We start from the raw sequence: 27,625 nt of genomic DNA, 5'->3' as shown, positions 1-27,625 counted from the left end.
TATTGGTGTTTTGCTTACACGTCAGAATAAAAAGAGCTTCTAAACACGGTAGTGATCTTTCACCTTATTGTTCAGTCGTATTGTGCCTCCCAATCAGGGTTGACAACTTGTTCTCAGACCTCTGAGCCAGAAATATTAAATACATCAATATTGTGTTAGAGACTCATGAAATGAGGCAAACGAGGCATTCTTAATGTATTTATATTTATTGACGGTGCAATCTGTTCTGTAGAATAGAACACTTCAGTCCCTGAACAGAAAAGTTTACTTCCCGCTTTAATGAAAAATAAACAACGCAATTCCCTGTATTTGTGTCCTACTGTTACAGTATATCTTAAAAACGTTAGCATGACTATATGTGTTGCACACATTTACAAGAGCAGTTCCCCTCAGACTTCACAAACTGAAAATAAAACGACATACTGTACACACAAAATATGGCCTACAGCAGGACGACTGTTTGTAATAACTTACATTCAGATGACAAACTCAAACTCCTCCTCATTTCAGTCTTAGCACTTGGTATAATTTCAAGCACTGTAAAATAGTTTCTTATCCCAATGTTCAACTGTTACGGGCAGCATGAATGCATTTTTCGTGTTTGTGTTAGCGTGTGCTACCCTTTGGAAATGTTTCTGTGTGGCCATTAGCGCTGGAGAAATATTTATCATTAAACCACCTGTGTGATGAAATATGATCCGAAATGTCAGTGTGACATACACATCTGCAAAGGGTCTTCACTCAAACATGTGGGATGGACATTTCATAATGAACTTGTTTCACCCCTCAAATCAGATGAGTCATTTATCCGTCCATTCACTGTCTGTCAGCTGGCTGTCACCAGACTACAAACACTTGCATGATCAGCATCTGGGTGCAAGGGATTTATTTTATCAATGCATTTGATCCGGGTTCACACAGGCAATACGGAGAAAAGGCCAATCTGTCAAGACAAGTTTGGGTTTTTCTGCAGGTCGGGCTCTTGTGGTCAGTGTTTTAACTTGTGAGTGTGTAGCTGGACCTGTCCTCCATCACCCTTCAGAAGCTACATGTCCCTGTGGATAAGTAAATGGAGGGAATGCTTCACACAAACTCGCAAGGAGACAAAAACAAAGAGTCTAAAATAGACACAAATGAGTGTGTGGGGACACCTCAGCAGGTTCAAATGCAAATATATTAATCTACAGTTATTCTCGTGTACTCTCTCTACTGCATTAAAATGAAAGAGTAATCAAACAATACAAATGCAAACCCATACTCCAATGAGATACAGTATGTTGGCTGGTAGTAGGCACATAGGAACAGGGAGTCACAGTGAGATCGCACATTAAAGTCCCAATCTGGATTCCTTCAGAAAATACATATTACATACATGAAATAGAACATAATCCCTGGGGCCATTGCCACTGAATGTGACCAGAAATTCCATTTGACTCCAGTGCAACTAGGAATACTTAAAAATACCACAGTGGCCCAAATATAAGGTGACAATTTTGCACTTCTGAAAGGCAGAAAGTTGACCGTAGTTAAATTAAAATACAGTACAGTATAAAAAAACAATGACCCTTACATGAAGGCTCTGGCCCTTGCCAAGACTAGCAGACGTCTTGGCTATAACTCTATTGTTGTTTATAATGGCCTATTTTGGGAAAAAATATTTTTGTGTTAGGGTTAAAAAATGTCACCTTATATCATTTGTTCCAGCACAGTACGTTTTTTTTTTTTTTTTTAAAGTGCATGTTTCAGGTTGAGAAGGAAAATGAGGCGTTGTCCTGGGAAAGCTCTGCAGTGCTTCCACCAGATTGGGCCGTTAATATTAAACTGCAAAATGCATGACACAGTACATTGCATATGAAATATACAATAACAATGGGCACGGGAGAAGGCAACATAGTCCATCATTCGTTTGGTCTGACTGCACAGGAGCATAAACCAGTGCAGCATCGTCAGCCACCACGTGGGTTCTGGACTGGTTATGAGCGATGCATTATGAGTCCGGTCCGGTTCTGTGGTTAACTGAAAGCTAGCTATATAGTCATTAGGGTCTTTGTCATGTGGGCACATGTGCAATGCCCTACACGTATGGTGCTGTAAAGCATTTAGTTTTGGTTGGTTTTATTATTATGTCCCCATTTCATCATCACTGCGTTGGTCATTGCTAGTTAAACACCACAGCCCGTCTTTGGGCCCCGGGTGTCTCTGTTCTACCGAATGGGCTGCGTCCGATTCCAGCTCATGTCCCGTCTGTGATGTGCGTGTTGTGGCCGGCGTGCGACTCGTTGCCGTTTTGTCCACATCCCGTGTGCGCACTGTTTGTTGTGCGTGTGGTACGACCATCTCTGTGCTCGGGGGGCCCCCCGGGTCTTTCATTGCCATACTGGCCCCGACCATGGCAGGGTAGCTTCGGTTCCTCCTGAGCCCCGCATTCAAACCCGGAAGCCCCCCGCCCAGTGCACTGCTCCCCAGTCCGGAAGTGCCAAACGGGGCTATGAGAGTAGTCCCGCATGACCCGGGACCGGCACGAGAGGGGAGGGGGCGGAAGCGTTTCAGCTTGTCCACAAGTCGCAGGTTGAGCTTCTCCGCTTGGCCGTCTTCATCCGGCTGCTCCCTCTCCGCCTCCCCGAGCACTTCCCTCAGAATCGTCCGGGCCGGCTTGGAGGCGAGGAAGGTGTCGTAAAACGGCGGGTCGTCAGCGGAAGGGCTGAACTGAAAAAGCAGGTGGTTGGTGGTGGAGGAGGAGGAGGAGTTGGGGTTGGGGGGCGTGGCGGGCCGGAGGAGGAGGAGGGTGTCCGGGCGCCTCGCCACTCGTCTGTGTTCGGCCTCCTCCGCTACGCCGACGCTCCTCCGAACGTGCGCGCCTCCCGCCGGTGTCGAGGCGCCGCTCCCACCCAGCCCTCGGTCCCAGCTGCGGGGGTCATACACCGAGGCAGAAATCCCGTTCTCCAGCAGGAGGCGCACCAGGCCTAATGACGTGCTGGTGGTCCTGGTGGAGTCCCTAAGGTTGGTGGAGGACTCGGCCAGGGAGAGGGAGAGGGAGAGGCGGCGGGGGGTGCAGCAGGGGGTGTAGGACGGCGAGGCAGAGAAGGGAAAAGGGGAGCAGGTGGGCGTAGGGGGGCCGAAGCAAGCGCTGCTCTGACAAGAGGCCAGAGCGGAGCTGGGGGTGGAGTAGGGGGGAAGGAGAGCGTGTTGGGGGGGAGGGAGGACGTAATGGACAGAGAGGGGATGCGTGAGAAACAGTATGGAATGATGGGAGAGAATTGAGTAGACATGAGTCATCAAGTCCTTTCACTTAGCTTTAAGGGACAATTAAGAGTCTCTGTTGGGACACGCCCTTGAACACATCCATCCTATTTAGACCGTTAGTCTCATCTAAATCAGCGTGAAATCACTAATCGTTTGAAATATGTTATTTGTCACAGAGGAAAGGGCTGTTAGTGACTAATACATTTAAAAAAATAAAGACAGCCAGGTTTCATACAGACACTTACGGCACAGAATTATAAGAGCAAAAACACTGACAGGTGAAGTCACGTGACCTCTATCTGGTACATGGCAGCAGAGGGGTCGTACACGTGGAGCATATCATCATCCTCTTGAATCAAAGAAGATCGTCTTTCTCCATTGAGTGCTCAGCTAGTGGAGGTTGAGATAGCAGCATCCGTCTAAGTGTCCCCACAGTAGGTCTTACGTTGGGGGCACCAGCAGAGGTCTTAAAGTGTCGAATGGCTTGTTGTAGATGCTGCCTCCTTCACATTGGAATGCTGGGGCTTCTTTGAATTCAGATCAAATACCCAACCACGTGTACAACCTCTTGTTATCAACTGACCATAGGACCAGAGCAAAGTTACATAACACCATGCTAGATGTTCAAACCACAAGAAGGAGCATCCATGCTTAAATCTGGACAGAGTTAGATTTTTATCAGTGATTGGAGTCACAGCACTTCATCAGAAGGTTGGTTAGGAGGGGATTTGGGAAAAATCACTTCTTTATTCTGCAATGCCCTCCCATGCATTGCCTCACCCATGTACACCCTCAGTGGATGCACTCAATGGGTCTGCTCTACTCCGGCCACGACAACCACATGATACAACTCCACTTCATCTTCCTCATCACGTGACCTGCCAAGGCCAATCAGACGGCAAGGACACAGAGTACGCAGTCAGCCAGGTGCTCTGGCATCAAAGTAGCCCTGGCTGAGAAGCAGTTGGATTTACAGAGCACAGTGGGGATTTGGTTCTGGAGACACTAAACTTCATCAGCCGTTATGGCGGGAAGTCGGCATTCATTTTCTACGTAAGGCTTCAAATGTTTAAATGAATACCAGCATTTTTCTCCTCAATGGACCAAACTACTGGAAAATGACAGTAATAAAAGGTACTCTGGTATCAAGGATGTTTACCTTGGGGACACAGAGGTCAGCTGATCAGAAGGGTGGAGAATCCTGCAGGTGGTGAAGGTGTATGTAGAGCTGGTGTGAGACATACTCTTGCCGGGGAAATGGGCTAAAGGAGAGGAGGATAGAGCAGAGGCAAAGGCTGTTAGTCCTGAGATACGAGGTAGAAAGCAACACTGCTAAAAAAATACTGTGCACAAAGTGGAGAAAAGAATAGATCATAATTACAGAATGAACCCCAAGAAAAAGCATGTATGTTAAGCCAAGAGTAAGATGTGAACTGGTGACGGTAGGATCGCTGAATGTGTATTAAAAGTTATGGAAGACCGTATTGTTCCTGCACAAATGAAGAGTGCTGGCTAACAAGTTCCATTTGGACTTCTGTCTAAAGAACGTAATTATTACTGCCATCATGCTTTTAGGTTTTGTCATGGTTTTGACAATTACATTCAAAATGATATTATCTGTTATACATCTCTTCTAAACTCATTTTTGGTAGTGATGATTTTCAGGGTAGAATGTCTAGAAAAGGATTACATTACATTCACAGCTAAGCGCCTTGAGTAAATAATGTTGCTAGAAACACTAGAGAAATGTTATAGAACAGACAAACTAAAAATTGCTTTTTCAATCTCGGTTACAATTTTTATTCAGCCATTAAATTGTTCTTGTATTTTGGTGTGGGTGTTTCTAATTCCCTTTGTGGTGATATCTTTTGGGATTTTAAGATTCCTTTGTGTTTGTTTACAAACAGTATTTAGAACGAATGTTCTGACTTTAACGCCATCCATAAATAAAATCCTATCCCGTGTCGATGAAGGTGACCGTACGGGTCAGGTCAACTCCAATATTAACCAGCCAACGGTCGCCATGTGTTCACATGTGACTCGGATAGCTGCACTAGTAACACCTGATATTCACGTACGTGGCCACGCTGTGGACCCGTGCCCTTCTATTTCTGTGTGCATGGGGTGGTGTGGTAAACTGGATTGATCTGGAAGAAGTGATTTACTGTGATAGACTTGTTGAAGAGGGTAGCTGAGGTGGATGATTGGCCAAAGTGTGGCACTGAAAGAAAGCGTGAAATGAGAAGGAAGGCCATTCAGATGTAAGTTGAAGTACATTAATGAACAAAAAAAACATATACTTTGTTTTGATGGGGTTCGATGGCTGCACGAACAAGGCCTGCCGGGGGAGGGGGGGGGGGGCGGGGGGGGGGGGGGATGGGTGGATGTGCAGATGTCAGGAAGGGACGTCACTTTGGGGTTGCGAGATGTCCTGTGAATGCTTTCCCAAAAGTCCTCTCCCCCCTTCAAACCCTCCCTTCCTCCCCTTTCATCCCAATGTTTCAGGGTGAGGGTAGATGGATGCGGTGCAGTGACCCTCAGCTAAGTGCTCCCTCACCAGGCATACGGTCCTGGAGCTCCTTGAGGTCCACGTGCCCGTTCATCTCGGAAGAAGAGGGGAGAGGAGGAGGAGGAGGAGGAGGAGGAGAAGAAGAAGTAGAGAGGCAAGAGAAGGAAAGCGGCAGCTTTTCAACATGTCCATCCTTTGGAAGAATCACTTCTCTGCCTGTGCACATGTTCCCTTGCATTGTTTCTAGCCGGCTATTGTCATCAATGTCTCTGATCTTGTTGCAGCACACAGGAGAAGAGGTAGAGCGAGGCAGATGCACGGGAGCCGAGCTTTCTCCTGACAAGCCGGTGAACGAGTCGCAGGAGACTTCGTCCTCCTCCGGTTGGTCCAGGTGCCAATCATCCTCTTGCTCCTGCTCGAGGTCTAACGTGCGGAAGCCCTTTGTGACCACCCCGGGCCGGTGATCCAGCAGAGCTCCCATGTGGGGCTGAGCCAACAGCTGCCACGCATGGAGAGTGGCAGAGCCTAGAGGAAAAGGGTGAGAGGAAAACTCATGTTATCTCAAATCAGTCTTCAGATGCTCTTATACACGCTTATATATATACATATATCTCACTGTAAATGATATCTAAAGGTTGTTGTGTTTACACTCGATTGGGCCATTCACAAGTCACCGGATTGCCTTTTTAAGGGAGATTGTGCTAAATTTGAGGAAGAGACGCCGCTGCTGTACATCACAGGCCTACTTCACAGAGCGATATTTCAGCGGTCATAAGCCTGTAAATAGTACTGTACTATTAGGTAGACACATCTGTTCACTTCTATGATTGTATGTGTAAAAAAATGATCAAAAGATGCTACAATCGTACAAACTGCCATAACTTGTGCTATAAATAAGCAAATACACGGGTGAGCAGACACACACACATATACAATATCATGTATATAAACAAGTCACTCCATCCATGTCACACATGCACATCCTCACACAGACAAGAAAAGCCACATATGCGCTTACTTTCATGCAGTAAATAGGGTCAGTTCTGCATTTACAATGGATTTGTATTAAGTATTGACCAGTAGTAAAGTTCCAGTCCAATGAATGGTTGTTTTCTCGTTATCTGAAGGTACTTTGAGAGATGTCAGTATATTGACTAATACAATTAACACAAAAATGAGGAAAGAAAAGGAAAGGTAAAACAAATAGTATGATTTATTTAGGAAATCATCAATAAAGAAAACAGACAGGTTGAACAGAAAAAGACCTAAATGAGGAAAAGAAAAGGAACTAGAGAGGTTTGAAAGAGATGGATAGCACATTAAGTAGAAAAGCACTACATCTGTGGATTGGTTTCTCTACTTTAAAGGAATCCTGTCAAAACATTTCATTTATTGTTTAGATTAATTTCTTTACTTTTGACTTTAAATGGTACAAATGCTAGAATGATGAAGATATCATTCTACAAGGTACTTTGTCATAATAGGTAACATGAAGTAAAATAATTAAAAGATTCTAGATCATTTTCTAGCATCTTAACCAACCATCATCAGCCTTGGAATGAATCACACACACTGAGATGTAACTCAGTTTGAACACTAGGTGGAGCCACACACCTTTGGAACAGTGTTCTTTCACAATTTGTGTCCTTTGGTGGACTTCATTTTTAAAGTGATGCACGCTTTATAAGCTAGTGATTGCAAGTATAAAAAAGGTCTCTTAGCTAGTCATTTGCAAACTAAATAACAGTAAATATGAAAAATATGAATATGAAAAAAATAATGTATAAGCAAGGCCATTTGAAAGTACCATATAGTTAATCAGTCACTGCAAAACAAACAAGATTACAGTGTAATGTGCACACCTTTTGTGACGTGTTTGGGATCATTGCAAAACTGGGAAAATTCACTGCTCTCAAATTGTCCTGACTTTGAAAATGGTATACTGGGCAACAACTATTTGTAAATTGTTAAGCTCCTGGCTTTTAGACAAACTGGCTAATAATCTAAACTTCGAACCAGCAGCGTGGCCGTGTGTGTCTGAAGTAAAAGGAGTGTTGGAGATTCAAACTGCCTTCCTGTTGCTCCACCACCTCCAGCAGCGCTGTGACTAAAGCCAGCGGAGCGCTGAGGTGGGGCCGTGAGCTCTGCTGCCCGCTCAGCTCCACCAGGCTGGAGCTCCCCTGCAGGGTCTCAGGGTCCTGGGAGGCACTCAGAAAGAGTTTGGACTGACTGTGGTGATGAAAAATTCGATACTGATGCTGCTGCTGGTTCTGAGGGGCTTTGCTCTGCCTCTGGGATTGGGTCTGGCTCATTGGGGTTGAACTTTGGGGAGAGATCTTAGAACGCTCACTGGGCAAGTGGCTCTGATTCAGACTCTCTTTTTCATTGTGTGCAGCGAGTGAGGACTTGTGTCTCTGAGCGGAATAATCACCTTCTAGCGGCTTTACAATTTGCAGCTTATCCGGCAGGTAGGATCTGGCCGACATGGAGTACCCCGACCAGACGCTTCCGAAGGAGGGATGCGAACACAGCGACAGCAGGCTCTCCGTCGGTGTCCCTGGGCCCCCACTACTCCCCTCCCCTCCCTTTTCTTCCTCTTTGGCCAAATAAGACCGCTTCCTCTCCCGCTCATCCTCGAAGAAGCGTTTCTCCGAGAGGTAGTTGTCGCGGCGGAGGGACAGCCGCCGCAGGGCTGCCTCCAGGTCCCTGCTGCCGGGGGTCCCCGGGGTGCCAGGGGGCCGCTTGTTAGAGTCCTCTGACCTGGGGAGGGCGCAGAGTTGTGTGTTTCATTGGTATCAAGTCTCTCTCCCTCAGTTGCTCTTTGTTGTTAAAGATGACAATAACAAATGCAGGAGCTAATGACTGAAGGTTACCAACAAACACAAAAATACAAAGAGTACAGTGAGTGTTGCCCCCCCGTAGCTTTTGGTGATGATGAAGAAAAGAAGAGAGTCAACATCTTAAAAATCTTAAAATGTGCTCTGCGAAGCCGGTCAGTCCATACCCATCGTCCCGACCCTCCAGGACACTGCTGGTCCTGTTGTCCAGGATGATCCCACTTCCTGGGTCACTACCATACAGGGAGTTGGAGCGCGGCGTGCCCACCCTGCTGCAGAGCCCTGAGGTGAGGCACGAGGTCTGATTGGAGCCCGGGATGTTGAGGGGGGAGGGCGCCAGCGATGAGCGCTGCTGGCGCATCAGGTTCAGGTTTTTTACGGTCTGAAACACTCGCTTGGGCTGCAGCCTGAAGAAGTATGAACAAATATAGATGGAGATTTATTGAATGGATAGTCTTCATATAATAAACACCGGCCATTACAGCACGAAGGTTGTCATTGCTGTAATCTTTTGTCTACTTTTTCATTTTAGGGCGGGCCAGGCTATGCACCTCTGCTCTTCTACGTCTGGATCATCCATCTGAAGTTCCTTCCTCATGGTGCCCTCTATTTCTGCAGCCAGAGAGTCCTGGAGGAGCAGGTAAAAGCATTTTTTAGGAACCCGTGAACAGGGAAATGTTCCGTTACTGACAGAATGGTGAGTGAAAGTGAGCTCACCATTGGGAACAGACCCAGAGAATGGAAACGCCTAGGTGTGCTGAGTGGTAGAGTTTTATTTCTCAGGTTCTTCAGCTCCTCCTGAGCCTCATGAAGCATCTCCATGCACTCTGCATACTTATCTTGTAACTCTTGCAACTGGAGGAAGGGAAAAGATTGAAAGTGTAGAGGGGAACAAAAAAACAAGATATGCGTGCACAACATGCATGTGTAGCTTTTTGGGGGGAATAACTGAAGTATATTTGTTTCGAATACTTCTAAATCACTTGAGACTTGAAAGAAAATGTTTTGACCAGATTTGTCCAGAAAACTTTCTAGTTTGCACATTGGACCCCACAACATCACTGAAATTGTTATACGATGGCCTGAAATGGGTTTTTAATGGCCGCGCCGTATCAGGTTTTGGTCATTTAACGCTTTATTAGTGTGTCTCACTTCAGCAGTGAGTTGTCGCTGGGCGTCTTTGGCTGCACCCAAGTGCTGAGTCAGCTCCTCGTTCTCCACAGCGTACTGCAAACAGCAGAGATAGGGTATGAACAACACTGTGTTTGCACACAGGCATTGTTGAAACAAAATAAAAATAACTAACACATTCATTAGAGCTGATATTTGATATCGTTAGTATTTGAGCTGCCAGGGGTTCTCTACCATCTTGGCCTTCTTCTGCAGGTCTACTATCTGGGAGAGGAGGTGTGTGATCTCCTCCTGCTGTCTGGAGGCGTCCTCGGTCTTTCTGGCGAGCTCTTCAGCCAGAGAGGACATCTGCACGTTGGCATCACCTGGAAGCATAAAAAGTGAGTACCTGCAAAAAAAACAACTCTATTGCCTCACTGCCCTTAGAGGGAATCACACAGTGGTTGAGAAAATGTAACATTAAGAACAATCTAACTTCAGTCAGTCAAGTACTCACGTAGTTCTTTAACACAGTCATTGACGAGTTGCAGCTCCTTCTCCTCATACGAGATCGTTTCGGTCTCCAAATGGCTGGCCTGATAAAAAAGACAATACTCATCAATACTGGAGTCATTATTAAATCACCCCAACCCTCCATAGAGACTGTAAGACACTGGAATTGAAAAAATATAAGAATTTGATGATTTATTTCATTTAAAAAGGGACAAAGTGCAGTTAAAAAAATCAATGAACTGTACCAGATTATAGCGTTAGCTTATTTGCGTCATTAAATGGGATTTCATAATGTTTGTACTTTAAAATTTAAAAAAAGCAGAGATGTTGTTTGCAGGAGCTTATTTGTAAATGTGTGCGTGTACCTCAGATCGCAAGGATTTGTTTTCTTCCTCCAGATCTTTAAGTTTCTTCTGCAGGGAGTCCAGGGGGAAAGAAATTGGAGTCGACACATGGTTTTCACTGGGACGCACACTGTGAACGCACACACCAGAGGGGGGGGACATTTGAATCAGTCCATCCGCCTGTCGTTATGCTGTAAAATGCTGTTTAACAACAAGAGAGAAGCGCTGAATGAAGCGTGACTTACGGCGTGGAGGTGGTCGACTCCCCCTCACTTTCCTCAGCAGCGCTGCTATAGAACTGCAACAGCTCATCTTTCATGGACAAGTCGTGACGCAGCTGAGACACCTATATGTGGAAACATTGACCGAGGCATGGGGGACATAAGACAGTTACGGTAAAAGAAGAGAAGCTCGTCCTCCAAACCCAAGGAGGACATTACATGATGGGCAAGTGATAGATGATCCAACGACACACACACACACACACACACACACAGCTGTGTACCTCCTCTCGTATGTGCTCTACTTGCTCCTCCAGCAGCTCGTTCCTCTCACTGAGAGCTTTGTTTTTCTTCAGCAGTGACTGTCCGATGCGAGCCGCTAACTCCAAGTCGCGCTCTTTCTGCAACGAGGACGTTTTGTTCAGTTGAAAACACGACATATTAAACGAGTCATTTTACATTTTGGGATATTTTACGCCCATTTAATTTGTCGCCACGAGCTAGATAAGAGGACTGACTCTTTGGAGCCGTGCCGGCAGTTTCTAGTGATGTGTTCGCTCGTGAACGAATCCTTACAAGGATTGTGAGAGCGATTCGTTGCATTGGCTCAGTCCAGAAAACAGAAATGATTTGGTCCCGATGGGACCTGCATCGGTTTAGTAGAGGAAGCCGTTACCTCTATGGCGTGACCGCATATTGTTTGCATCCCATAGCCTTCTGTACTAAAGATGGCAACCCTAGCTGGCCCTCACAACCTATTCCGACTTTACATGTGCAAGAGTATCTTTTCTTTTGTTTCCAAAATGCTGAACCATTCCTTTTAAAATGAGTGCATTGTAAATATGTCACCTGGGAGTAATGTGTAGATGTACACAATAACGCCCCGAGAAGTTTGTAAAGGGTGTAATGAAGAGAGAAACAATGTCCACACTTTACTAAAGGACAATCGCTGTGTGTGTTTGAACAAGAACACTTAATACCTCGACCTCCCATTACTCAGAGCAGCACAAACCCACAGCATCACCCGAACACTCCCACAACCCGACTACCGTGATTAGGAGCTCATTATGAATCCGCACAAATGATTGACAGGCGCTCCTGTTTTTCTGCACGTCTTGGTGTCAAGTAAAGGAAGTTAACTTCTCACAGAAAGAGGTCAGTACAGCGATATCTCGCAGGGTGAGAAGGGTTTGTTGATACCATGACTAGTCAGTAGTTGGATGGCTGGATGTGGGTCATTTAACAATTTCACCCTTGTATTAAAAACAGAGGAAGCTGACCGAGCTTCTCCACAGCTGCTGATGTGGATCACTCGGCTTTGAATATCAACTGCCGCCGGCTGGTTTTATTACATGGTGCCCTGAACTTCATGGAGAAACCTGTGATCGGACTATCGGCCCACAGCGGAATATTTGCCTCGAGTGCACTGTAGTCCGTTTTTCCCTACTTTGACTCGACGTGGTCTCACCTCCTCCAACAGTCGAGTGACGGCATCGATGTCACTGTAGGTCTTCGTCATCTGGCCCACTCTGTCAGCACACAACACTGCATGGACACAAAGGAATGCAAAGACGAGGTCTCAGTACAAAAAGCAGCTCGCAATTCACTTAGTAAAAAGAATAAAGAAATAATGAACTGTGTATTCAATTTGTGATTTTATAGGATTTCTCCCCAACTTGAGTTTTAATTTTAGCTCATAAGATCAAACAAGATTCCATACAGAAGTTTATTCCAAATAAACAGCACTTTTATTTTTTTTACAAATTACCCAACTCCCTGTTCTTGGTTAATGAATTCCATTAAGTTCTTAAGAAGTACCCTTTCACATACTATACATCTCATATCGTTCAACCCACGTTTCATACGTCCCGATTAAGAAAAGATAAGTTAAGGGTGTAGACAGAGAGAAACCACACCTACACCATCATTACCAACTCCTTCTTTGTACAAAGCTTGAACTTTATATCACTCAATCGAACAACATTATTTATTTATTGTCTTGTAATCTAGCACAACTGTGGAAGCCTGTCTGGTGCTGCCTCATCCATTGGATGCCTTCTGTTCAAAACCACTATTTCCTCTGCTCCTCCAGAGCTAAAGCTTTCAGCAGTTCATTTGATAATGTGTTGCCCATTTAGTTTGATTTTTTTCTTTTTTTTTTGCATGTACCTGGCTCCAGGTACCCTTAATCTACTGGTATGAGCATATTTACTTTTAATCAGCCCTGTTAGTTACTTCTAACCCTGGAGAGAGGAGGTGTGTGGTGCTGCGCCGTCAGCAGGTGTAATGTCCAACATGTGCCTCGTGTGTCATACAGTAGACACAGAGACACAGGCAATATGATACGGCCATCTGATTTTATTGCAGGTGAGAAGGGCCAGTCACATCAGGGATCTTATGCAATAGGGCTGTAAAAGAGGCATTCTGGCCTCCTACAATGCAAAACAGAGGGAGCCAATGCAAACAGCACATTTCCATATGCTCATACTTCACCGACAGTATAGCGTCAGGCTGCTGGACTCTAAGGCCGTTTTACGTCCATTATTATACAACATTAAATAACTTGCCCTCATCCAGCTGACAAGGACAAATGAGTAAGTCGGACACTGGTCTGCTTCACGAATCTCTTTAGTGTTAAAGCAAGTATTGGTTCATTCAGTCATTCTCATGCAAACCCGACACCCAGGCGCTTAACCTTCTTTCTTGTCGTGGCACATATTGTTAGTGGGGGAACAAACCAGCACGTTCATAAGCGGAAAGCATACCCGTATGCGTGTGTTTATATGGACAGATATGCAGGTTTAACACCATGGTAACACAGAGTCTGATCAATAAGCGCATATTAGTCAACTTTTAAACCAACGCACGGCCTTTCTAATGACAGTAAACGTCGGTCTTCACCTCTTGTTGCCGTGAAAAGAAAGCCACATGTTTGAGGACAACACGGCAGTGCTCCTTGGCCGCTTTGGTCATGAACGCGTAACGGGAGAAAAGGCCGAGACGCATGTTGGAGAACGTAGCTTTAACCTGGGAAACGTAAAAGGAGCTGTAACCTAATATGGGAATGTGATCTGGATGTTGGCGTTTTAGAAGGAGTGCGTGTAACTGAAGACTGACGCAGCCGCTTCCCCCGCCCCCCCCCCCCCCCCCCCGTCCCTTTCTTTCTTGTTGATGAAGAACAAATCCAACGTCAAGTCTTATTCACCACAACCGTCGACAGCTGTGGGTGGATGCATGCGTTGAGTGCCTAGTTGAACAGCTCAAAGCTGATCCGTTATCTTTTCTCCGTCTGATGGAGCCAGACGTCTGAAGTTTCCGTCTCCATCACATGACAGTTAACGACATCAGTCTACAGCCCCCCCTCCCCCCTCACCAAACCCCCATGGCCAGCATAACGAGACACTGTTTGGGTCCTCGGTTTATGAACACGTCGACCTTGTCTCTCAGGATTGTTCCTCAACTATCCGGAACCAATCCTAAAGCCATTAAGTGGTTGATTCCAAAGCGACTTAACGCAATCGAACAAACTAAACAGTCATCAGACAGCTTTGTGTGTTCTTAAACAAATATGAAAAAGCATGCCGCATTGATGGGCCAAGCCCATGTTTGAACATGGACAACAACAGGCACCATGCTGTGCCGAGTCCCACAGAGACGTCGCCTGCAGGCTGAAGCCACGGAGGACACGCGAGGGTTCCACAGGTAGCCGACACAGCCCTTCATTACAGAACAATCAGGACGCAGGTCGAGGGTCGCACACCCTCAGCAAGCCGCCACGCAGACTAGACAACGTAGATGAAGACGTCTACCTTCCCACAAAACCTGTTGCTCTTCATCAATCTGTTCTTCCTCCTCCTCCTGCGGCTGCAGCTGCTCTGTGCTTCCTGGCGAGGGAAAACGGACGTACTCTTCTTCCTGCGCGGTGCTTTCATGAGTGGGCAGACGGACGTATTCCTCATCCTCCTCTGGCTGGTTGGAGTACTCCAGCTCGTCCTCGGCTGCAGCGAGCAGTGCCATCCTCCACTCTGCCTCTAAGACCATCCACTGAACCCCAAAGCCTGCAGAAGCAACGCCATGGCTCCCCCTTAGGCTGTGTGCACCTGGGAGTCCGTGGCAGAATCAATACCTGCTCCGTGGGTGCCTAGATGTGAAACTACACATCTAACAGTGCGTTTGTTCCCAAGGGGACAATAGGTGAGTGCATGCAGTATGTCTCTCTCTAAACACTCCATTGTACATGACTGGCAAAGTCTGTCTGTGTGTGTGTGTGTGTGTGTGCATCGGTCGAGTGACGACTAATGTCAGCTCGGTGTGTGTGTCAGTTGTCCCTGGAGGTAGCTCTGTGGGACAACCAGATTACGGGACTCCTCCTCGTCTCCTGTGTGACTGGTCAGTGAATGGCCTATTCTACTTTACCACAGAGAGGGGTGGACACGGCCGCCTGCTGCACACAGAAGGCGGACCACTGTCTCTTAAAAGCCAGAAAACCTGTAATCCTCAAGTTTTCAACACAGCTTTTGTTTCACTTAAAAGGAAATAGTTCAGCCTGAAACCAACGGGAGCCAATCAGAGCTGAGAGAGACAGCCGTTTTTTCAGGAAGGCCTTAACTCCAAAAGAAAGTGACTGCTTTTCCAACCCCCCTCATTTGAAACCGGCTTGGTACGTTCCGGTCCGGCCACTATGGAGACAATCAAACAACCTGTTTCCAGGGCGTGCCAGTCTCAGTGAAACACTTATAGGTGACTGTTAAACCCCCGAACCTCTACGATAAAGTGAAGTTTACAGGATATTATTTGGGTTGGAAAGGTGCCAAGCGGTCGGATGAATAAAAGGATTTTTTTCCAAATGCGCTGAACTGTAGTCCTTTTTAGGGACAAGCCTATCTCGCCTTCCCAGTCGCTACTTTTAATGTGAGCTCATTAGAAAACAGACGCAAAAAAACGACAAACTTTTGAAAATATTAGAGCAAAGTCACTGCTGCATATAGTTTGTTATTCCTCTTAAACTATTAAGTTTGAGAGACGTCCTTGTTTTAGATTCCAGATTTTAGACATTATCTTATCATTTTAATCATTCAGTTGTCCTGTATGCATGTGCATGGACAACTGTAATTAATGTTCTAACTGTTCAGACGTGACCATGTTTTTCAAACTTTTTTACATTAAACACATAAAAAGGAGAATAACTATGAAAATGTCACACATTCCTGTAAGCTGACCTCATACGGCCAAGATGACCCGACGCGTTGTAGATAAATACGGAAGCATCAAAGCAGCCCACTTTTCTGCTCATTAGTCACTGCTCAGTGTTATAATTGCTGTAATTGTGAAGCGATGTCAGCTCAGAACCGTCCTGTCTGCTTGAGTAACTCCACTCAATGGCGTTATGGATTCAGTGCTGCGGGCCACAAAGGAGACCTGGGAAAACAACGCTGGGTACCTCACAGCTCCGTTTTCCCTCCCATCGCTTTTTTTGCTCGTATTCACTTTTTACACTCTACTTGTTTTTCATTCATTCTCCCGCTTTTGCCCTCATTTGTTTGCGAAGCCTCCGGCTTTGTGCAGTTATTTGAAAGAGCGTTACTAAATTGGACCAGAAATTTACATCGACACTACACAGTTGCAGATATAAACCAGGTCAGAATCAAGAAATCCCACAACAACAACAACTGCTTTCTATCTAATGGATCTGTGTCCGTCAAGCTGCTTATATTTACAACCCACTACGGATATTTTTATCAACATGTGAGCACAGGCCAGTGAACTCTTACTTGCCGATTTCTATAGTAGCCTACAGCAGGTCATTTTGGATTAAAACACAACTTCCAAAATCTAAGTTTTGGTACGGAAGCACTGCATTGGCACAAAATGAAGAAGTATCAAAAAAAATAGTTATTGTCTCCTAATTTGAGAAACACATTGTATATTTTGAGTAAAGGTCTCATTATTACAAGATCCGGATCTTCTTTTGTGAATCCAATGCGGTTCGATAGTTTACTCAAATATCCAATGCAAACGTGCAGGATTTAAGGTAATACATATTAAACAAGTTTTAAAAGCTTTTATTTATATTGTAAGAAAAGAATCCATGTTTTGTCTCCCAGTTTCATTCCTACTAGGTTTATCCCTCCATCCACAGCGGAGGGATAGCTTGCCCTCTTCTGCCCTCGTTTCCCTCCATCCAAACCTTTTGTCTAAAGGCCGCTATAAAAACAACATTTGGCAAGCTACTATCAGCAATGGTGGCTTGTGCTAAATATAAGCTAACCTACTTCCACATCTCAGAATAACACTAAACCAGCTGCTTCTATTTCTGCCCCATTCAACAAGTATATTTTTCAAAGAAGCTGAACGAACATTTTGATGTTTGATCATTTCAGCATCAAGTACAATTGTAAAAACAAAAACTCAACCGAGGTCTAGATGCCATGGCTAAATAATATTTCGGATGTTTAAACTGCACAACTCACATGGGGGAGGGGCTGAGCGGTTTAGACTGTTATGCAAGAATCTCCATCCCTACCAAACATAACCTTAATCCAACGAACGTTACAGTTAAATGCTCAGATAACTCAAATCTACGGCTTTCAAATTCACAAAAAGGCACCTGTGTCCAAATGGAAGGTACGTTAGTGTATTACAGAGCACAAACCAAGGCTTCTTTACAAGAGAAGAAGGGTGGCACACGGACAACGGTGGAAGAGGAAGAGCCAGGGGCAGAGCCAAAGACCAACCGATCCGTTGCATGATCTGCTGCTAGTCTCACGTCACGTGACCAGGCATCATCAATCCTCCGCTGATTTCCTTCCGCTCAATTACATGTACGAATGACTGTATTGATGTAATCTACAGACACACACACACACGCGTCACGTAGTGCTGCAACTGCAAGACTGCGATGCCTGGCCTGCAGCATTTAAAACATTTACTCTTGCAGATTATTACTTTGCTTTTTTTTTCTCTCTAATAACTTTGCTTCCTTTCATTCACTCACTTTGACATTCTACCAGCCAATCAATACCTTTATTACACCTTTTTTTGATGACTTCCTGCGAGTCTCTCCGGTTCAGCAGGTATTTCCCTCTGTTGTAATAAACAGTTGGTTGTAATTTGCAAAACAATACTGCCCCTATTGCACCGATTTAGAGGAATCCCAACCGACCAGCTCGGTCCCACTGCCTCCACGTACACCCACAGCCCCTCCTGTACTGGAGGCTTCTCCGTGGGCCTCTGAGCCACTCGGCTGCCACACATCACTGCTACACCTGCTGAGCTACAGCGTTAAAGCTGCTGTGTCTTAAAATACAAAAAAATGTAAAATACATTAAAAATGTACTCATTTTTGTGTGTTTTAGGAGTAAAAGATAAAAATGTCCTATCATGTTCAGGGGATAAATATCGGTTTTCACTGATAACAACAAATCCAACTTAATCCCACCACCACTTCCCCTTTACTTTAATCTCAGTTTGTGTGTAAGCAGAGGACACATATGGAAAACCTGCTTATCAAACGTTGCTTAACGTTGTTAAGTACTTCTTTTTATCTATGAAGCGGGATTACAAAACGTATTAAAACAGAAGTACTTACCACCGGTAATTCAGTCGAAAATCCTTCATTGCTACGTTCCACATAACTAGAGCTCATGATCTAGAGGCCTGGGCAGCATCTCTGCCGTATGCATCTCTCATGATGCCCACGACTAACCAACCGAAAGTACGTTAGTATATAATGAAACGACCTCTTACCATTCATAGCCAGTAACATCAGTGTCGTTAGAGTCAACTCTTCAAGAACTAGAGGTCACTGCATAAAACTGTAGCAGACTTCCGTCTTACCATCAGTGCACTCCTCATAGTACCAGTCCAGCTCGTAGTAGTCTGCCTTGACAAACCTCTGACCTCTGGTGGGGCCTCGCCTGTTCATCCTCACTGCTCTGACAGACAGCTGTATGTGCTCCAGTGTCCCAGCACATTTAGCTGCCACATCTTTGGCCAACGAAAACGTCCCAGCATGCTTTGAGACGACCGGTTTGTCGCTGGCATCTTACTAGTTACCGGAACTGTCCGTTGAGCAGTCAGTCAGTCGGTCAGTGTCCACTTCCGCTGTCCCAGCATGCTTAGCGGTCACCAGCTGGCACACAGTCCGGATTAGTGACTATCTGCCCATTCTCATATGTGCCTTCTGTTCCACCCTCATTGACTACAAGCTGTCAGCGCATTACACTCCATATTTGTTGTGATGCTGGTGCCATTTCTGCGCGTCATCCCAGGAAACCGTTGCTTGCGTCGCCAGTTTGAAGAAACGTTATCCCTTCATCGCTTTTCAGCAAACGTGTCAGGTGGAATTCTCTGCCGTCTCCTTGTCTTTCGGTCTCCTCTTCATTGTTCTGTCTGCCAAGTTTCCTTCGGCCACAAAGCTTCAGCAAATGTCTCCATCCATTTATAGCTTCCTGTCAATTCATCTTCATGTCAGTCCGTCCGCCGGTCGAGCCTCTCTGAGGTCATACTAGGACAGTGGTCTCCTCTTTGGTAACATCCTTTGCTCCGTGGCAGCACCAGCTCTACACATGGACCACAGCAGCTCACACAATGACTCAATAAGCACAGTGATACAGAGAGAGAGAGAGCGCAGGCAGCAGCAGCAGCAGTCACGGGTTTTGCAGCAGAAAGGATGCATGACACAGTAGGATGGGCGGGGCCTAGAGGAGGCCTACAGCCAATCACGCGCAGGAGTGTCACAAGCTTGCTCCCGCCCTTCCTTCGTACGCAGGCATCGCCCCCCTGCTCTCCTCTACTTTGTCCTTCTGTGAGGTTACTATAGTAACAGGCTCAGGCTCCAGAGGCCCGACACAGCATGTAGAGCCGATAGCAGGGAAGCAGTGCGGCGTTGGCAGAGCTGACGTGGCAACCCCAAAATGAATGAGCACGACGGGCATTCAAGAGTTGGTCGTTTTAGTTGCGGAGAGGCAAAATTATTATACATGGGAGAACAATGAGTCATGGGCAAAGAAGCTTTCAATGACAATATGAGCACAGTTTAAGGTCAACCAGCTTTGCTGGCTAACAAGAAGCCGTTATATATCATATAAATATATGTCTAAATATATACATAACCATATCTGTGCACTCATACGGTTGTATGACCCTATTCTTTAGATCCCCTCTCATTGATGGCCCTTTAAGTGTCGATACCAGGCCATCAATTTGAGATGACAGAATGACAAATAGGTAAGTATTTCCACGGAACAAAATCACAAAGTGCTTTACAGGGCAGGAATTCCAATAATGAGGAACACAATATGACCATAGGGCCAATAAATAACAGACACATGGGAGAATACACATAAAACGGGAATAAGGATGTTACACAGCAGTCTAAAGAGGTGCGTAAGACAGAATCCGCAAGTTTAGGAGCTATTGCCTCAAAAGCTCGATCACCACGGGTCTTAAGGCGCGTACGAGGGACAGACAGAAGACCTGGGGCTTTGGACCTGAGAGTGCCAGCTGGTGAGTAGAGGTGAAGTAGATCAGTTACCATGCGGGAGCCTGACTGTAAGTGAGGGTGTGAAAGTGTACCCTAAAAGCTAGAGGGAGCTAGTGGAGAGGTCAGAGTAGGGGGGGTGATGTGAGACCCTCCATTAGTCCCGGCAGCAGTGTTTTGAATGACCTGCAAACGGTTGAGGGCAATGAGAAAAGTGAATTACGGTAATCAATGCGTGATGAGATTAATGTGTGAATGATCATCTCCGGTTCAGCAGTTCATACCACACCACAGAAGCAACACGTCCAGGGAAGGAAGCAGTTGTTGGTAAAGGGAAAAAAAACTATATTAATGATAGATCAGAAAAATTGCTGAATACCTTAAATAATCTTTCTTATGCAACATGACCATGTCATTGCTTCAGTCTGGGTGGCAGCAGCCACCGTTCTCAGTAAAGCCTCTTTATGAGACCTTCGATCTATTTTTAGATACTGTTTCACCACGAGTCACTTTAATAACTACATATAAAACAGGGAACTGAAATATTGATGATGAAAAAACATCTGTGTTACTGTGTTTTTAATTTGTGTGTGTGCGTGCGTGTGTGTGCGTGCGTGGTTTACAGCTGGTGTGAGCGTCGACCACAAGGCAGCTCTTAGTTTGATAAGACAGAGGCAGACATGTGCATATATACACTGCGGGTATGTTTGTTGTGGTAACCATGGTCAGCTGTTGCACCAACACAGATGGGACGGTCTCTCTCTCTCTCTCTCTCTCTCTCTCTGAGCTCCACACCCTCCTCACTCTATTTTTCAGTCACTCCCCCCTCATCAGTCTAAACGCCCTTCACCTGACCATTATCATGTCAGGAAAGATTAATAACATCTAATGACAATATTTGAGAGAGTGGTGATACCCGTACAGACTAGTCTTTAGGGAAAAAACGAAATAAAAATTCTTACATTAACAATCATCATCATAATATTAAGAATACATTTGGACACTACTTTTTTTCCCACTAAATCCTCTAAATCTGCAGTGTGTGATTTACTTACAAAAGTATTTGAGGGTCTCCTCAATCTGTTCAGTCGTCAAGTCGAGGGGAGAATCTGGGTCCACCAGTGGCGTGTGCAGCCAATCATCTTGTTCGTAGCCGAAGATGGTGTCGGCCCTCAGCTTGTAGACAGGCAGCTGTTCCTCCAATAGACTGATAATCTCGAGCTCCGGCAAATCAGTACTGTTACACACATCTGCACAGAGAGAGCGAGAGACAGACCGTTCCATTAGCCCATGAGAACTGGAAGTAGAGGATGCCATCTAGTGGTAAAATAAGGAACTGTTCAACACTTCGCATCTACTGTGCAGAACTCAACCAAAAGTGAAGTTCATTTGCGTCTATTTGCATCCTTGGTTGAATCAAATGCTTACTTGGATTTGTGTTGCTCACCTTTTGGTTGTGTTTCACTGTCACAGATGACAATAGAAACCCAGGTGTTGTTGTGCTACAGGCTAAAACCATTACTGGGTGCAGCGTAACCACACATTTCCAGATATGAAACAAACGGCTCATCCGGTCCACAGACTCTCTGAGACCAGCAACCTTCGACTGAAATCCAGAGTCAACCCGACCGCTGCTTTTCGAAAACTAAATGATCTCACTTAAGGGTGTCCAGCCTTCGGTTTCAGTGTGCTTCATTAAAGTAGCTTATTCTATAGTCATGTGGAATTGAGAAGCTTGTGGATTGATTAGGTTAGCATGGACACTGAATGGGGAGGTAACCTGCAGAGTTGTTTCTCTATTTCTGTCCTCTGCTGTCCATCCCCCCCCCCCCCCTCTGTCTGTCTGTCTGTCTGCCAAACAATGCTGTCTCTCACAGTTTGCTTAACCAGACTGAATGACTGACTGTGCTGGAAAAGAGGGAAACCCACACACAGACACACACGCATGCACAGAGCAGCTGCGGAATGATTAAGCAGCGCAGTCAATGAGGTTTTCGACCATGAAGTAAGTACTGAATGGCATTTCCGTCCAATTCTGTCCATTTTACCGTTGATCCAGGTTTTGACTAGTTTATGCATTAATACACATTTCGTTTGGGTCGTCATGTAGTAACACTTTTTACGAGACAACGCATTCAGTACTGCAGCAGACCGACAGACAAATCTGTGGTGCCTCTCTGAAGCGTCAAATCCCGAACCTTTGCCAACTATCCATATCATGATGAAGATAAAGACAGATCTCCACTTCAATTAATTGCCCATGTGTATCATAAATTATAGTTTAATGACATCTGCGTGGTCAAACAATTTAGAGAAGAGTTGAAAAATCCACAATGAGAAATGAATCCAAATAATATTGGCCCAAACCTGATGCAGATGTTGCTGGTCAGAATTCACACAATCTCTCCTCTGCTAATACACATGACCGATGTACTTTGACTCCTACAGTGAGTTTCGGATAGGACATGGATGAGGATAATTATAGCACAAACCCCTCCATGCTGTGTGTGCTGACAAAAGGTCAATGGAGACAGCAAAACAGTTTGTGTGTGTGTGTGTGTGTACGTTGTATTTTATCAAACAAACAATGGTTTTCAGATCAAGACAAGAGACCCCTTGTGTACATGTTTTGTCTAGTTTTAATTTAGTTGTTAAATGGAAACTGTTGCTAAATCAGTTGAGAAAAGAGCAAAAAAAGTGAACCAGGTCCAAAGTTCAAAGTAAACAGTGTTGTTGACTCCTTTGAGACAACAAACCAACAGACCGGCCGTAATAAGCAACAGAAGGACGATTGACATCTAGCAGGAGAATAGTAAACAATGTATTAAAGAGACACCGCGTAGAAACCATTTCAAGTTCAAACTTTTCCATTTTGTTTTGGGATTACGAACACAAGTCGTGTAAGGCAAGAGAAGTTCAATTCTAATATGCAAATGAAAATACATGGACGGCTGGAATTACATCAACTAGAGGCCACTGGAGCAAGAAAGTTTACGTTCATGTGTAATGATACACCAACAAGTGCAGAAAGTGTCAACATCCAGATCAATCCATTCTGTAGCTTAATCAGGAGAAAATACACTGGCAATAATTACAGATCCAAAACATGCCGTGTCAATGTTACAACAGAACGGCCCAAGTAGCACTACTGCACAAGTCACAACACAACTAAGTGTAGTATCACTGGACCGAGAGTTAGCACAGAGCACAAGGGTATATATATATATATATACACAACAGGCTCGTGGGAAGGTTTCATGTGGATGTTTGCTCACAGGACAGGTTTTAATCCTAGGAATCAATATGGCCGCCTCCTGGAAACTGTTGCAGTACAACAGTGCTACTTGTGTCCAAAATCAGTACGAGTAGAGTTGACCTTCCTACAGTACTAAAAAAAAAAAAAAAAAGTTAAACTGTAAGGCTTGAAGTTTAGTCTTTTCCAGACTTTAAAAAGGCAAGTTCAAACAGCTGAGGCAGAGACGGACAGGAAGACAGACAGAGAGACAGACAGAGAGACCAACAAACAAAGGGATGATAGAGAGAGACAGCGGGAGGAGCGCTATCTCGCTGCATCTCCCCAGACGCGTTCAAAACTTGACTCGAGGCCCCCCAGAAACTCCCAGAACCCCCATGCTCTGCACAGCGTACTCACTCATGGTGCCCAAAGCCTGAGAACCACCAACTCGGCTGCCCTCTGTTCACATTTTCCAAAGGACCAGGACAGGGCAAGGTCGCGAGAAACGACACGGCGAGGAGGGAGAGAGAGAGGCAGAGAGAGAGAGAGAGAGAGAGAGAGAGAGAGAGAGAGAGAGAGAGAGAGAGAGACAGGAACAACAAGAGAGAGGGTGCTATAAAGTTTTAGAGGACAGCGCTGGGTCTTAGAGAGACAGACAGGAAAAGAGGGAGGGAGGAGGGGAAGAGACCCGAGCCAAACCAGTTCGTCATGCCTGAAATGCCAATGACGGTGTCCGATTGGACCGCCCCGCCGCCAGCTCTCATACTTCCTCTCTCTCTCTCTCTCTCTCCCTCCCTCTTCCTCTCTCCCTCCCTCCCTCTTCCTCTCTCCCTCCCTCTTCCTCTCTCTAGCAGCCAACAAACCCAGCTGGACTCTTCCTTCCAGCTGCCCTGAGTAAACTCTCTCTCTCTCTCTCTCTCTCTATCCTGCTTTAGTACAAACACACTGTGGGCAACAGGAGGCCTCAAGCGGTCTCTCCCTTTGGTCCATCTAGCTGCCAAACCGTGTTGTGCTCTTTATTGAACGCAGACAGCTGATCGGTTACAGTAGTAATTATGGCCTCTACAACATGAGTCATATAACCCTACAGATCTGTGCGGGTTTGGCACAGAATGACAATTAGGATACTATTATTATCCTAAACCTGTGAAATAGTTACACAACTTGTCTTGTTCGTTTCAGCAGTTAGTGACAATCTCCTCAGTTATTCTGGTTTTTGGTGGATTCCTGGCGACAGGACGTTGTTTAACTTTCAACTTGGCACTCTCTATATTTTGAAAGAGCGGATGCATGCTGCTTTCTAGAAATGATGCATCTTTCCTGACAAAAGTCAATAAAACAATGGCAACGCAAGCACAAACTAGAATCCACTAACATGTTACACCAGTGTTCTCCATCGGAGCCATTCAACCACATATTTCATTACTGTTCTCGTGTTGCAGCACAGCCCCGTCCAAAATTAGACTGTGTAAAAGCAAGTAAGCACATGAGAATACTCGAGAGTCCCTCAACGTGGTCAAATGTCAGTGGCAGTCTACCAGATCCGTGAGTGGGAGGCGGCACCAAGGTGTTCAAATGTCACTAACCTGGTAAAGTGCTTCTTCACTGACGTGCTAGCTTGTGTACAAATAATTACCACTATGCCAGGGCTGTAAATGCCACAATATTAAGGTTACGTTCTTTATTTAAGATGAAATGGTAAAATGTGCTTTGCTTTCTGTTGCTCTTTGGTCAGCTGACTGTGGCCAGGGCTCGGATTCAGTCCAGCATCTAGTGACCACCTGCTGTACGCGACAGTTCAGCGGGTTTGGTCACAACAGCTGGCAGAGGTCCTGCACATGATGTTCAGAGCTTTATGATGCGCAACATTAAATTCACGTGTGATCCAAATCAGTTGCATTCAGATTTTGTGTGAGCTGTGTTTTGGGATTGGTTGTTGAACATTTTCCTGGGTTGTTAAACCATTAGCAACGTAACGCAGAGAGGTGTCATTAAAAATAAAAACTAAGAGAAGCTATTTCATAGAGGGATTCATTTCAGAAATGACAATACAATTAGAAAATGTATAAAATGGAAAATAATGTGACTGCCAAGAGCTCCTGTTGTGTTAAACAAGCCGGATTAAAGCGCCATGGACATGAAAAGACTCGTAACCGTATCATATATGTAAACAAGCCAACATCGCTTTCACGAGCCTGAAAAATGAAGCTTCTTTGTTGAGCCTGTTCTGTCAAGTACGGAGCCGGCCAGTCTGCTTCCTGTCAGCTCCAGATTAGATGATTCAGGCTTTTCACGCACAAAAACTTCGTATCCATAGTAAGTGTGTGTGTGTGTGTGTGTGTGTGACAATAAAAGCTCAACTTCTTGTTTAACGTTTGCTGCCGCATGCCATGATTTGGATTTTACACCGAGTTATCAAGAAACTTTGTGTCTCTCCGGTTCTCTGTCTGCCTGGTTGGTTGCTTGCTCCTGGTTTCCCTTCCCAAACATCCCATAATTTCCCAGTTTCTCAACTCTTTACATCACTGCTGGCTGGTAACTACGGAGAATCAACCTCACGGCCGGGAACTGTGCCACGGCAATGAGCTTCTCTATTCATCCCTTTGTGTTCATTCATCCTCTAGACTTAGTGAAATTGCGCGCGCACACACGCACACACACACACACACACACACACTCACACGCAAACGCTCCCTCTCAGTGAGGACGTATCCAACCAGTGAGGTGTGACGGACGGAGAAGGAACGAAGGAAATAAAATGAAAGCGACATTGTAATGAAGAGTTAGGTTTGTCATGGTAATCCTCCCTCACCAGCAGATGGCCCCACTGACCTGACCTGCTCAACTGCCCTGCCCATCAGTGACCTCAATGTTACGCACGATGGAGCAGATATTGCCACAATCCGTTCAACGTGTGATCTCACAGCAGTCTACCAAACCGTTTCTTCATACCGCATCCAAAGCTGAGCGGTTTAATCGTACAAATCAATCATACCCCCATCTGAGAAAACCCACAATGCTTTTCTTTCAGGCTTTTACGAGGTGGATGATGAATACAAGGAAGTGAGGTCATGGCAAAGGTGGGAGGGTTAAGTTGGCAGGAAGTCCTTTGTTCCTGAGAGACTGCCATATATCTATCCCTGCCTAGCTGACCAATTAGTCCGGAGCAGTACATGGGCTCGGCATCCCTTCTTGACCTTGTTGACTTGGCTTTTGGCCCGGATTGCAGTGTGATTGGTCCCTCTCTCTACCCCCCCCCCCCCCATTCCTTACTGTTCTTCCTAAGTTCCTAACGAGAGGGTGTGGTGAACCCGTCACAATGGCCTTGCAGTGTAGCACTACGGCTTCAGTCCATCGCAACGTTTTGATTCTAAAAAGCTGTGTCATCAGTGTCTGACTCCAGGTGGGATAATAAGTCCAGGCAGACTCGTTCGAATCAGAAGGAGGAGACGGGCCACGGCGCAGGTGAATTGTCTCCCGTGGAGGGAAGGGAGGCGGAGATGTGTAGATTAATGAAAGAATGGATGGAGCCAGTGCAGCGGGAGCTCCTCTCACATGCTGGCTTGCACACGGAGCCGAGGTTCCCTGGAGCTGCTTCACAGACAGGATGTGACATCGGGAAAAGGGTCACAGAGTGGGAAAGTTTCTCACAGCTCCCCATGCCTCACTCTCATCATCCCAACCGCCTTTCTCAGCGTGCGATGTCCGCCACGGCTTATTCCAAAAAACGCCGTAGATGTTGTGGGACGTGATTACCGTATGATTTCAAATTTGTTTACCTTTACGGATGAGAACATAAGCGTGTAATATTACCAGTAATGGTCTCCGCATCGCTGTAGGTGGCCGTGAACTCCTGGGGTGAAGCGGACGGACCCGTTTCACTGACGTGCTCCTCCCCTTCCTCCTCGTCGCCGGCCAATCGAGGCCCCGGGCCGCGAGGTGAGGGCGGTTGAGGGGGCGGGGCAGAGGAGCAGGAGCCGGTGTGCGGAGGCGACGTCTTCGGGTCCAGCTTGGCGCCGAGTGGTTACCGATTTAAAAAAACAACCAGCCATGGACGAAACCAAATGGCGTTGGTCTCGCGTGCACCGCTGGACTCCCACACATGGATGTCCACTGGATTCACTGTAGACCT

At 45.7% G+C, this 27,625-nt stretch overlaps 2 protein-coding genes and 1 long non-coding RNA gene across 8 annotated transcripts in view; 2 read left to right on the top strand and 1 right to left on the bottom strand.

Moving 5' to 3' along the window:
• Positions 1–185: 185 nt before the first annotated feature.
• On the bottom strand, positions 186–27,511 carry trak1a (trafficking protein, kinesin binding 1a). 6 transcript variants are annotated; one of them, XM_037453766.2, is made up of 16 exons: positions 27,307–27,511; positions 21,314–21,508; positions 12,246–12,322; positions 11,062–11,178; positions 10,802–10,902; positions 10,578–10,686; positions 10,217–10,295; positions 9,955–10,085; positions 9,742–9,816; positions 9,307–9,444; positions 9,141–9,217; positions 8,757–8,996; positions 8,184–8,512; positions 5,801–6,277; positions 4,403–4,505; positions 186–3,154 (listed from the first exon to the last, which is right to left on the bottom strand). In XM_037453766.2, exons 3-16 carry the CDS (start codon positions 12,294–12,296, stop codon positions 2,122–2,124), a joined length of 3,060 nt encoding a protein of 1,019 aa, XP_037309663.2. In that variant the 5' UTR covers positions 12,297–12,322; positions 21,314–21,508; positions 27,307–27,511; the 3' UTR covers positions 186–2,121. The 6 variants fall into 6 exon arrangements, with proteins under 6 accessions (XP_037309663.2, XP_037309660.2, XP_037309661.2 ...); XM_037453763.2 differs by lacking the exon at positions 27,307–27,511 and adding an exon at positions 23,911–24,059; XM_062565760.1 differs by lacking the exons at positions 21,314–21,508; positions 27,307–27,511 and adding exons at positions 4,024–4,121; positions 14,587–14,818 and having other exon boundaries at positions 3,029–3,154.
• Positions 9,981–15,421, top strand: LOC134132901 (uncharacterized). The gene is made up of 3 exons (XR_009957104.1): positions 9,981–10,100; positions 14,648–14,971; positions 15,311–15,421. It is a non-coding gene; the product is annotated as an uncharacterized LOC134132901 (long non-coding RNA).
• Positions 22,185–27,625, top strand: part of ulk4 (unc-51 like kinase 4) — a 74,542-nt gene continuing 69,101 nt past the window's right edge. Inside the window, exon 1 of the mRNA XM_062565757.1 lies at positions 22,185–22,263. Coding sequence (XP_062421741.1) covers positions 22,244–22,263 — 20 coding nt within the window. The 5' untranslated portion in view covers positions 22,185–22,243. The remainder of the gene's footprint in view (positions 22,264–27,625) is intronic.

This window comes from Pungitius pungitius, chromosome 11, assembly GCF_949316345.1.
Source record: "Pungitius pungitius chromosome 11, fPunPun2.1, whole genome shotgun sequence".
In the NCBI taxonomy this organism is placed as follows: Eukaryota; Metazoa; Chordata; class Actinopteri; order Perciformes; family Gasterosteidae; genus Pungitius; species Pungitius pungitius.
This window is presented reverse-complemented; position numbering and strand designations above follow the sequence as displayed.